Below are 13615 nucleotides of genomic sequence, written 5' to 3' on the forward strand. Positions count from 1 at the left end.
TTGTGTCTGTAATTCAAAATACAAAAAGTCTTTGTCTTTATATCATTTGCTTTGTGACACATAAAGAAGTTTGTGTCTGAAACTGAAAGTACAGACAGTCTTTGTCTTTTTACTGTTTTCTTTGTGACACATACTAACCATATGGAACTACTACCGAACAAAAGACGTACTAGACTTGAGAATTATGTAATAAGGTATTTAACCTAGCATTGCTGACGTAGAAAAAAGCAACATTTGAAGGCCTTAATTGTTGACAGCCTAATGAACTTCATTATCTGTAAAAGCCAATGTCAGAAAAATGACATGAAAATATTCTGTGTATGAAACGTCAGTCAGGAAATTAAGCCATTATCTCATATTCCTATCTCGTATGTCATATTCATTTTATATGATGTGCATATTGCAAATTTTGCAATTTCATAACTCCACAAGATAGTGCCATTCCTAAGGATGTTTTGTGAATGGAGGTATTTCATTGAATTACACCATCGTGTGGTCTCACTAATTTCAAATCTGTTCATAAATTAAAAGAACATATACAACACTTATGCATGCATTATATTTTGACACTTCCCATATGCCAAAATCTGCAAGTTTTTGTGCACTTTTGTACGATTCATTTATAATTTTTGCTTTCTCTAACTAATTAGAAAAGAACAGATATGGCATTAGGCATATATCAGAGATCAAAATTTATTGAGGAAATAATAAAAAAGAAAAAAAATCATTAATTTCCTTCATTTTTGATAAACCAATATAAAATCAAATTATTATAAGGTTCATCAATCTGAGAACCAAAAAGATTTTGTGCATGGACCATCTCATTTCTTATGTTAATTTCTTTTTGTATCTTTCTAGTTGTTTTCTTGCTGATTCAAATTCATAAGTAACAAGTTTATATATACTGACTTTCCATACCTATAAAGCCCTTTATATTATCCTCAATGAAAAAAATATCAGAATTTCCCTATTTTTAAAGTATTGCCCACGTTGCTAGATCTATTTTAATAATTTTGAAATTCAGACTTGTGGTTACTCATCAATAGTGCATAATATCCCAATACGATTTCAATTACATACGCCCACTTTCTTTTCTCCTTGTCTTCATGTGAAGCAGTAGTAACATTGACATTTAATTTCTGTCATTTGTTACATACAGTTATATAATAAATTTTGCCCAATAAAATAGGTGATTTTCTGTATATATCATTAAAACATCCCCATGTTTTACAAGTACAGCAATGATTGTCTCTGGTGTTATATTGGTCTCATGTTGCTTTATTGGTGATTACATAACATCTAATAAATAAATCTTTATTGATTTTCTTCTTAAGTGACAGTTTAGCAATTTAATCTAGATTAATAGAGAATACTTAAAAGGTATTAAATGGTATACTGCAGAGAAACATGCATTTTTGTTGTTGGACTTTTTAAATTATAAAAAGGCACAATGTAAAAACTAGGGAAAACTAATTAATACCATATCAAGAAGTGACTTTTTTTTTTACCATTGAATAATTTGATCAATGTTTTTCATGGTGTATAAATTCTACTGTTTCCCTCCTTTTCCTCTTTACACAAAAGAAACGGGTATCCAAAAGAACTGAAACCTCTATAATTTAAAAAAAAATGATAATATTTTAAACATGTAATTTCAAAACAATAGGATTATTACAAAATAACCTAATATATAACAATACAAGCATGACAAAATATTGATGTATGAAATCATGCCTTCTTATAAATTTTATTATTAAAAAACATTTGGTTTGATGTATATAGTACGAAGGCATTCTATAATTTGATATTATACTGAAGCTGAAACACTTTTTATTGTCTTTAATCTGCCAAATATAAAAATAAAGGGATATTCTTTTGCATTTGACAAGAAACTGCTGAACAAAGGGCTTGTTAAATCTTGCCTTTCCACAGTTCCTCATTCGTAAAGTGATATTTTTCTGACATTGACCAAATTATATTCATATATGTATTCCATTCTTGTCTTGCTCAAAATGAATTTGTTTATTTCCAGGAAAACTTTGTACAAGTAATACAGAATCAGGAATATTTGTTGTTACCCTCTGACGAAGTTTGTCGTCTTCTTGCCAGTGATGACTTGAATGTCCCAGATGAGGAGACGATATTCCATGCTTTGATGATGTGGACCAAACATGACAATACAAACAGGAAAAAATACCTAGCTAAACTACTGTCACATATAAAACTACCTCTAATGTCTCCACAGGTATGCTTAGATCATAAAAGTTTTTTATTACTGTCTATTTTAAGGGTTTACTTCTTTTTAAGACTTAACAAATAGTTCACTACAGAAGGAAGACCACTCTGTAAATCATACAAGTCAAGGAAAAGTTTTTTTGATATTTTATCAATTGCCAAGACCCTCATGGGAAGTCAAGGTCGTAAAAAACTACCCTTGTCAAATATTTTTTCTTGTGATAATTTTAAGATTTCAATAGTGAAAGTGTTTATTGATCTAAATCAGCCATACCTGCCAACTTTCACGATTTAGGCGTGTACTACACGATTTTGACCCTTTGTCACGATTGCACGATCGTGTTCCTGAAAAACCCTCTAAAACACGATTTGGTGAAAATCTACACGAAAAATATTGTTGTTCCCGATTTTGAACTGTGTCCAATGGAGGAAATCGTGTTCAGCCAATCAAATTGTGTGTTTCTCATGATCAAATTAATCAGCCAATCAAAAACGTTTTCTCTCAAGATTGTTTTAACATGCTAGATATTGAACTTGTGTTGTATTCCTCTGTTTGTTGGTCAGAATTGTAAAAACGTGAACATGGCAAATGATTTTTCAACTGCAAGGAGGTTCTTACACAGAATAAGAATAAAAGCATGGCTGATTGACAAACTTCAATGATGCAGTACTACCATGAATATAATAAATAGTAGTTTATTCACTAATTTATTGACATTACATGTACACTTGCTGTAACATAATTTTATTTATGTATTCAATCATTTAAAGTATAATGTACTATTCATTATTTTTCACATGGACCCCCCACCCCCACCCACATCAACATGAGGAATCCTTTAAATGAGGGACTACCCTTAGTCAAGGGGTCACTCTTGTAAAAAATAAAATAGAAAAATGTAGATTTATTAACTTAAAAATGGGAAATTCTGACATTATATTTGGAACAGCTTTTCTAAATGAAGAGTCCTATTATTTTGAATAATAAAGAAGATATAAGGCCAAGAACATATCAAAGTTCTTGGACATGTGTTGACCATATAATACCAGATAGATCATAAGATGTATAGTTCTTTGGGAAAAGTTTCTTCAAATAATATGAATGTGTGCTCATTTGTACTTAAAAAGTGGTTTTTAATGTCCAAACATTGAGGGGTGATCCCTATGTGTTGTTCCCAACCTGATAAAGGTCCTTCTTTGTGTATAATTTTAAATTGGAAAAGTCAACAACTATTTAGTATCCTTACACATGAAAATAATTCCTGGTCTTACAGCTACATGTTCATATTTTCTGCTGATATAATAACTAGAATCATGCAAATAAACTTAAGAAAAAGGGATGTAAGTCCATCTTACAAATCATGCAAATATGACACTTTTTCTAGACTACAAAACAGCACGCGCAAAATAGTTGTCGCAAAGAATTTAAACCTTTGAAATTGTTGTGGCGTGCTAAAACCCCCATGGGCATTTTCAAAAGTTGGCAGGTATGAATCAGCATTCTGGTATGGTTTGTATGACTTCAACAAATTGCCTCCAACTGTAATGTAGGCAATTGAAAACAAAAACAATTTTAAAACGGTTGTGTTATTTCAAAATGAAAGATAATTAAATTGACAAGAAGTTTGACAATTGCAGTCAGTTTTATTTTACCACCTATCATTTTGCAAGTTAGATTGTGAATGTAAGCAGATGTGAAGTAAATGTCAATAAGACAGCAACACATAACATAAAAAACCAAAAAAAGCACATTAATGCATACAACTTTTTGTATTATAAACATGACAACTTTGTATTAACAGTTCATTGCTGATCATGTGGAGAGTAACTCTGTTCTCCATGAGGATAAAGAATGTCAAGCTTTGATCATGGAAGCATTAAAATACCATCTATTACCTGAACGTCGCTCATCATTCCAAAGTCCTAGAACTAAACCTAGAAAATCTACTGTCGGCATTATGTATGCTGTAGGTGGAATAGATTGTACAAAAGGTTGGTGAATTATTGATATCAAATATTCAGTGCACTATTAACTATATATATTCATATGCAGTATAAATATATGATTTATGGAGTAAAGATTGAATTCATGCATATCACTACTTTTGAGAAAAAAGTAACCATACTGTATTGATCACAACGTACTATGTATCCTATCCATGAAATTTATCAATGACATATATACTCAGATATTCAAGTTACAAAATAATATGTATGTGTATAACCATACTTGGCAATATAATTACATTACTCGTACATGGTGCAAGAATCAATCTGCTCTAGAAATATCAATATAAAATTGGAGTTATCTTCCTATGTCCATAATTGTAGTTTAGTTGATCCAACTTTCATGCTATGATGCTAAGTTTCAATTACCTTTCTAGATGACAACTGTTAAAACTTTTCATAATTATACATGTATGATTGATTACGATTTAGTTTCAGATTTTTTTGCACTCTTAATATTAATCTCTTCCAATGCCTTCTTTTCTCTGCTTAGTTATAAACAACCTTAAGCCAACTATTTCATTCTCAATGGTTTGACGATGTTTTGATGTTGTTATTTGTTTATTTTTCAGGTGCAACTACAATTGAAAAATATGATCTCAGAACCAATGCATGGACTCAGGTAGCCAATATGAATGGCAGAAGACTTCAGTTTGGTGTGGCTGTGATAGATGATAAATTGTACATAGTTGGAGGGAGGGATGGTCTCAAAACACTAAATACAGTCGAATGTTATAATCCTAAAAATAAATCCTGGTCACTGATGCCACCAATGTCAACTCACAGACATGGACTAGGTATGGACAAAAAATTTGATTTAATTTTAGTTTAACAAATCAATTTCAAGAGAACTGTTCTTTAATTTTAAATCAAGAAACAATGTGATATTGCCAGGAGGACATGTTGTCCCATTTCTCCACTCCCTAATCCAAGGAAGCCCTTTTCACCCTTTTTAATTCTCACAAATGGTCCCTATTTCTGTAGTGTTTGGCATCTACCCTCCTGATTCCCTATTCTCCCTCACCAATCCTTACCAATGTTCAATAATGTTATTTTTCGTTGCAAAATTTCAAAATCGAAAAAATGATAATAACATTCCAACTAAAATAACAGACAGTGGAATATTTAAATACCTTTGATTGATATATAATTTGGGATTTTTCTCACCATCATGAAATAATTCAAAAGTGAAAGCATGTACTATTGTTACAAATTTAACATTCCAACACTGATTGATGTTTTTCCAGGTGTAGGTGTACTAGAGGGACCAATGTATGCTGTAGGAGGTCATGATGGATGGTCCTACCTTAACACAGTAGAGAGATGGGATCCCCAGGCAAGACAATGGAGCTATGTAGCACCTATGTCTACATCCAGAAGTACTGTAGGAGTAGCTGTACTGTTTGGAAAGTAAGAAACAAATTGAAATCCAAATAAGTAGTGTTCGAAAATATGACATGTCATAAAACGTTGGGTCAGTTATCAACTGGGATAGATCCATGTGTGTAAAAACAACAATGCAGTTTTCCATACGAACTCCTTTTACACCTAAAACTAGCCCACTTGTACTCTAAAGTTTCATAAAAAAACACTAACTGGAATGGATAGTTCACATATACTAATTATCATTTATTTGTGTGCCTCCAAATCCTTAGAGTTTAAGCTTAATTTAAAGAAAAAAGTCTCTTCCTGAGTATATATTTTGACTGCTTTCCTACGATGTATACTAGTAATATTTCTCAGAAAAAAAGCATAGAGATTTTATCTTGAACCAGACAAAACATCTATGACTATCAACTTTCTCCCCAGAAGATGCACTCTTTGTGAAACAGCTGTATTTACAAAGTGAAACATGAAAAAATATTTTACATAAGGGAGATAATTGTTTTTTTACAAACAATAGGCATTTAAGTTGTCTCCCTTACATAATTTAGCCCAGGAATTAAATTAATATGTTTGGTTACTTTAAATGTAAATGAAAATACAAAATTGAACTAATATTCAATAGGAAGAATGTAGGTTGTATGACACGAAATGTTTTTCAACTTATTAATAAATTAGACCAGAAAATGCATTTCAATTTTGTCAATTTAAAGATAAAAAGTTAAAAAAAAAGTTTTGTATATAAGATACTGTAAATTCAGAAATTATTGCATGCATTTATTATTGCAATTTTGTTGTTTTAGACTAAAATGCAATTTTAAATTTTTGCGATATTGAGAAAAATCCTGTTTAATTCATATAAAAAAAATTCTAAATACGAGATTAAATTATTGATATTATAACAAATGTTATAATAAAAACATGGCAATAATTTCTGAATTTATAGTAGTGTTATTTTGATATTATTGGGTTCACCATAATTGGAAACATATTCTTTTCTTTTTCAGATTATATGCAGTAGGTGGTAGAGATGGCAGCTCTTGTCTAAAGACAGTTGAATGTTTTGATCCTCACACTAACAAATGGTTACCCTGTACATCTATGTCTAAGAGACGAGGTGGTGTGGGTGTGGCCACATGTGGTGGCTATCTGTATGCTGTAGGTGGACATGAAGCACCTGCCACCAACCCAACATGTAGTAGATTTGAATGTGCAGAAAGGTAATAGACAATACTACATCTTGATGCAATTTATTGCCTCTTTTTAGCTCACCTGGCCTAAAAGGCCATGTGAGCTTTTCTCATCACTTGGCGTCCGTCGTCGTCGTTAACAATTTTTCAAAAATCTTCTCCTCTGAAACTACTGAATGGATTTGAATGAAACTTAAAATGATTGTTCCTTAGATTATCCTGCACAAAGTGTGTGCTTCGATTTTTGATCCGTCGAAAAACATGGCCGCCGTTACTTAAAATAGAACATAGGGGTCAAATGCAGTTTTTGGCTTATATCTCAAAAACGGAAGCATTTAGAGCAAATCTGACATGGGGTAAATATGTTCATTAGGTCAAGATCTATCAGCCCAGAAATTTTCAGATGAATCAAACAAACCATTGTTGGGTTGCTGCCACTTAATTGGTAATTTTAAGGAAATTTTGCAGTTTTTGGTCATTATCTTGAATATTATTATAGATGAAGATAAACTGTAAACAGCAAAAATGATCAGCAAAGTAAGATCTACAAATAGGTTAATATGACCAAAATTGTCAATTGACCCCTTAAGGGGTATATGTCCTTTAATGACAATTTTTCACAATTTGTTCATCATATTTGCTAACTTTAAAAAATCTTCTCCTCTGAAATTACTGAATGGATTTGGATGAAACTTAGCATGATAGTTCCTTAGATTATCCTGCACAAAGTGTGTGCTTTGATTTTTGATCCGTCAAAAAACATGGCCGCCCTTACTTTAAATAGAACATAGGGGTCAAATGCAGTTTTTGGCTTATATCTCAAAAACGAAAGCATTTAGAGCAAATCTGACATGGGGTAAAAATGTTCATTAGGTCAAGATCTATCAGCTCTAAGATTTTCAGACGAATCAAACAAACCATTGTTGGGTTGCTGCCACTTAATTGGTAATTTTAAGGAAATTTTGCAGTTTTTGGTCATTATCTTGAATATCATTATAGATAAAGATAAACTGTAAACAGCAAAAATGATCAGCAAAGTAAGATCTACAAATAAGTTAAATATGACCAAAATTGTCAATTGACCCCTTAAGGGGTTATTGTCCTTTAATGACAATTTTTTCACAATTTGTTCATCATATTTGCTAACTTTAATTGGTGTATAGAATGGTGTATAGAATGATTGTAAGGTGTACATGTCTAGCTGACAGGTGTCATCTAACCTTGACCTTATTTTCATAATTCAGTGGTCAAAGTTAACTTTTTTAGTTTTGGTCTATTTTTTTAATACTTTATGCATTAGGTCAACTATATTTGGTGTATGAAAATATTTTATGATCTATATGTCGGTTACGCAGATTTTATTTGAACTTGACCTCATTTTCACAGTCCATTGCTAAGTTTTAAGTGTTTGTGTTTTGGTCTCATTTTCTTTATTTATAAACAGTAAGTCATATATATTTGTAATATTGAAGAATTGTTAGCTGTACATGTTTGCCTGGCATGGTTCAATATGTTCAATAAGGCATTGTTTACCAGGTGAGCGATTCAGGCTCTTGAGAGCCTCTTGTTAAGGTAATGATATTACTGAACAACAGATGATGTGCAATGAAATCCTTGAATAGCATTTTGTAAAAACAGCAGATTTTTAAATTCACAAACTTCTGTTGTGTGATTTGAGAATTTTTCTTGTAATACAATTGATTTTATTGTCATTATCAAATAAAATAAAAAAATACAGCACATAAAAATTTATAAGATCAATTTCAATTCATTTGTAGATATTCATATTGTATGCAATGAAAAAACAAACATGTCAACACACCATACAGCTTCTATTTTACTTTATACAAAAAAATAAGAAACTATTTGAGATTTTCAATCATTACCATGAAACAATATATACACTGTAAATACAGAAATTATTGCGATGTTTTAGTATTGCAAAAAAATGTGACAGGTTTATAAATCGCAATAATTTAAACTCATATTTTGAAATTGTTCATAATTGTCTGAATGTTATAAATTATTTTATATTTGAACAGATATGATCCCACATGTGACCAGTGGACAATGATATCCCCGATAAGTTCTCCACGAGATGCAGTAGGACTTTGTGTGCTAGGAGATAAGATATTTGCTGTTGGAGGTTACGATGGACAACAGTATTTACAGGATGTTGAATGTTATGACCCTGTCAATAACGAATGGGATAAGGTTAGATCAATGATTATTCTTTAAATAGATTTGTAAAGTATTATGTGACACATTATTTGCATTTAAGCCTTAGAAGTGGGACATCCACCATAAAATTTAGAATTCTTTATACATGTGATTTTTACTTGAATCCTGGACATCTAAAATAAAAAAAGAAATAAAACGATTATTGATTGAATATATACAAAATTCATATTATAAAAATAAATTAGAAGGTGTGGTATGATTGCCAATGAATCAGCTCCCCACCAGAAACCAAATATATATAGATATATTTGTAAGGCCTTGGTAAAGATCAGTGAATAACTTAATTTGACATCATACTAGTGCAGGTTAATTAATTACTTCTTTAAATAAAGTGCACTTTAAGATGAAAACCATTTAAAAATAAGTGTCAGGGAATTTTTTTTACTGTAGAACACATGAAAAGTTATCAAAAGCATAAAAATTCAAGATATACTCTCTTTTAATATTTCAACATTCAAATTAAGGACACAGAATTTGAATTAAATATATATTATTTTCTATTTTTCAGATGGCCCCACTATGTACAGGACGAGCAGGTGCTTGTGTTGTCCATGTCCCTCACAGATGACTAGAGCGGAAATGGTCATTATCTTCACTCAAGAAGTGGCCATCAGGATTTTTTAAAGGACGAAAACACAAATCTCATAACAGATTAAAAGAGACAGATGCTATATGAAGGAACTTGTCTTGGTATAAAACTGTCACCATGGTCAGTCTAAAGGTTACACATCCAAATAGACCAAGAAAACATTGTTTGTAAACATGGATGAAGACAGATCTGGCAAATTTACCTCCTGTTGTTTATTTACCAATTATTTTGCCAATTACGACTTACATATAGAAGGGCATTCTATTTATAGTCATTATAAATTACCAACACATATCCTCTTACTAAGTTTTAGTTTGGTATGATTGTTCAGTTACAAGTAGTAACAAATTATAAACTAGTAATTGATTTGGGACTAATGTACATTCTATGTTAATTAAATATAAAATACCAAACCTGATACACGTTTCTAGAGTTATCTCCCTTGGGGAAATGATAGAAACCTGAGATTTTTTTTCCAAGTGTTATTTGATATTAAATGCTATGTCAAACATTTGACTATATTTAGTTTTATACAAAACTTATTTTATCCTGTTTAAATCAGTTGTCCTTTTTACAACAAAAAATCATGAATAATACAGTATAACTTACAATTCTAGTAGTAAAAAGTTTCATGTAAAGGGTTACAATTAATTACTACCTTTAAAGGGCATGTTCTTACAGTATTATATTTCTAATGACATAGTTATTTTATGATTATAGTATCAATGCAAATGTTATTGTGCAATCTTTTTTTTATTATATAAGTGCTATATTTTGTTTAGTGTGTGTGATAGAAAGTAGTTGTTTTAAAGGTAATAATGAAATATAATCAAATAAGTTTTGGTGTTTTCACAGTGCCTTTTGAAATAATGGTGCCTTTCATAGAAATTTATACATTAGACAAGAGTTTAACTAACTCACAACATTGTCGGGACCAAAGTCTGATTTATTGTTATAAAAAGTTTTTTCATGGTAGAAACTTGACTTTTTGTATGTTTTGTTGTTGATATTCATGTTTTCATTATGTGTATTATGAACTAATTATAAGTTTCATCATCTTAGTTCAATAGTGGTTGTACATAGTCCAAGTCGGACATTTAAAGTTCCTCCAGTGAATATTTACTTGTAATATTGAAGTTACAGAAGATTAAGCTTACATTTTGATGCTGACTGAAATAATATTGATCGCAACTTATTTGAATTTTATTCGAAATTTATCACTTTAAAAATCAAGTCCTTGCTACCAAAATTATTTTCATCTTAATACTTAAAATTTAATAAGAGTAAAGAGAATTTTGTTTCAAAATTTTTAAAGTAATAAATAAATATGTTTATATTGGTGCTATTTGATATTTATCTTCCATTCGCTCAAATTCTATTTATCATATCATTCAACATCGAAGGTTTAAAAATATCCAGTTACCAAAACTGTGTGTATTTAGATAAATTAGCGTTAGATTTCTTTATATGAAGTAGTTTAATGATCATATAAAAATTATTTCCACAAATTGAAAGTAGTAGTTATAATTTGTTTTTTGGTATTTTTTGTAGGATATTTTTATTTGGTATACTTAGGATCCTGTTTTTGCCTAATTGTTTCTCCACAAAAAAATATAAATTTGCAATACCAGCTTATTAATTATATGATAATAACTTTTCTAGTAAAAAAAAATATATCAGTTTTAAGTAATTTTAGAGAAATTTTCAAAAATCATAAAAATGCTAATATGGTCAATACCAACAAAATTAAGGGTCATCACATTCTTGTTTTACAAACATGATTTAGTCAATAATTCTATTGGTCAGTATAAAGATATGACAATAGTATTATGATTAGGAAAGTTTGGGATCACTTTGTAAGACCGATAAAAAATGTAAAATCCTTTATTTGCATCAAATTTTTAACAATTTTCAAACAATTGTAAATTTGAATCAATCACAAAGTGAAACAACAATTCAAAGTTAACATATTCATAAATGTATGAACCTTTTACATTTATCAAATTCATTAAAATATTCAACCGAAAATATTTAAAAAATGAAAAATCTCAAAATAATTAGGCCACATATATAGGCATTTTATCCTTGGCATTTCAATCTACATTGATTTATTTTTATATGATTTTAATTTCATTTTGGAATGAATAGAATGTAGGTGCATTTGTAGTTAGAGTGTTAAGCTAATCCAAAAATCACTTCCATTATCAAATCGTCTTCCTCTACAATTACAAGTATGTAAAAAATGTAAATAAGGAATAAATTATTTTTATATCATAATCAATAAATATCATACTTAAGATAAATATTTTCAAATGCATGGTTAGGATAGATTTCATATGATAGTTAGTATAAGTGTTTGCTTATATAAAAGTGAAATCACAGTGCTAAAAGTGCTACATGTCAAAATTGTCTCATGTGTTCAACTCAGTCTCTGTCTTTCTGTTCAGATATTACAAGGGGAAGTAATCACATATTTTCATTCTAGTTGTACATTTTCATAAAATATCTGTTTTCCTATTGTTTTATCGGCTGTATATTCTTTTGTCAAATTTTTATTAAAAAAAATGGAAAATATTCCAATAAAGGTTTGATTCAATTGATTTTAAAAAATATTGATTTGTTGGGAAATTTTTCTAAAATATAATGGTTAAAAACAATTCTTAAAAATCCACTGAAATAAGTAAATTAAGCTAATATTGACAGAGATACACATTTTATGCTATTCAATTTTGATCTGATAGAGGTTTTTTTCAAAATACACAATTCTTTAAAACTTTCTTGAATTATATACAGTAAAATTATAAGGTAGACCAAATAAGTTCATTTTAAATTTCACTTATACCAAATAGAATTGCTCCTTAATTGATCAACATCAAAGATTTTTACCAATTTGATTAACTTTAAATTGTTTTTGTTGATGAAAATAAACCAAGAATTTGAATGTTTAATGATGTATAAGTTTTCTGTTTGTTTATATGTAAAATTTGGCAAAACCCTGGAATCAAATATCCATGAAAAATACGAGTTTTCCTCAATCATGGAAATAATTGAGTCTACAAAAGCTACTTGCATCAAGTAGCCTAACACCTATTGTGTTACCATATTATTGTTTAATCAATCCCTCCATAAATGTATGTACATATTATCTCATTCCTGTTTTGTACTTTATAATAAAAAGTCAAATAAAATTTTTAAACTTATCTAGTGTTGTAGTTTTTAGTTTGAAAGATTTTAAGTGCATTGAGAATGCATTTTGGAATTAAGAGGCATAATACGCCATGCATAATATTCCGAGTTCAATCACAGAATTAAAAACAGTTCACATGATTAAAATATATGGGGTTTATTGCAAACCAATTAATTTTTCATGGCGTTTTATATTGTGAGTAGAACAATAATACAAATATGTAAAACTGGATTTCTCACTTATAAAATATATCAAGAAATTAAGAAAATCACAAAAAATAAAGTCTTACAGAAAAGGCTCAAGCAAAAAGAACCTGCAAACAGAAGTTGGTTCACAATTATATATTAATTGGGTTTAAATCTTTTGTATATGTAACACTTACCTGACATACACAATTTTAATCCTGGTATCTATGTTGAGTATTTATCAAACCAAATACATGTAACAGGTCAAAATACAGTTCAACAATAGACACCACAAGTCTTACAAGATACAGACTACTGCCATCAATACCGATTTCATTAGAGGTTTCCTCCCTGAACAGTATCACCAGCCCAGTAGTCAGCACTTCTATATAAATTAACTGTTTATAAAACTGATAATTTTTTTTTTGAAATACTCAGGATTACCAATCCAAGTTATAGATTACGTTAGCTGTATTTTATATTTTAATTGGGGATTAAACAAATTTGATTTTATTTCATTTGATATGATTTTTTTTAGGCAAAACCTTTTGGAACTTTAGGTCCTCAATGCACTTGAAATTCAAGCTTTATTTGGCCT

General features: G+C 29.7%; 1 protein-coding gene across 10 annotated transcripts in view; it reads left to right on the plus strand.

Moving 5' to 3' along the window:
• LOC139486812 (kelch-like protein 5) overlaps nucleotides 1–12845 on the plus strand; it is a 76322-nt gene extending 63477 nt beyond the window's left edge. For all 10 annotated transcript variants that reach the window (XM_071271791.1, XM_071271790.1, XM_071271786.1 and 7 more), the window contains 7 exons: nucleotides 2033–2245; nucleotides 4038–4227; nucleotides 4815–5039; nucleotides 5490–5652; nucleotides 6633–6845; nucleotides 8858–9029; nucleotides 9565–12845. In XM_071271791.1, the coding sequence (XP_071127892.1) occupies nucleotides 2033–2245; nucleotides 4038–4227; nucleotides 4815–5039; nucleotides 5490–5652; nucleotides 6633–6845; nucleotides 8858–9029; nucleotides 9565–9624 (1236 nt within the window). In that variant the 3' untranslated portion in view covers nucleotides 9625–12845. The remainder of the gene's footprint in view (nucleotides 1–2032; nucleotides 2246–4037; nucleotides 4228–4814; nucleotides 5040–5489; nucleotides 5653–6632; nucleotides 6846–8857; nucleotides 9030–9564) is intronic.
• The last annotated feature ends 770 nt before the right edge of the window (nucleotides 12846–13615 follow it).

This window comes from Mytilus edulis, chromosome 8 (genome assembly GCF_963676685.1).
Source record: "Mytilus edulis chromosome 8, xbMytEdul2.2, whole genome shotgun sequence".
NCBI lineage: Eukaryota > Metazoa > Mollusca > Bivalvia > Mytilida > Mytilidae > Mytilus > Mytilus edulis.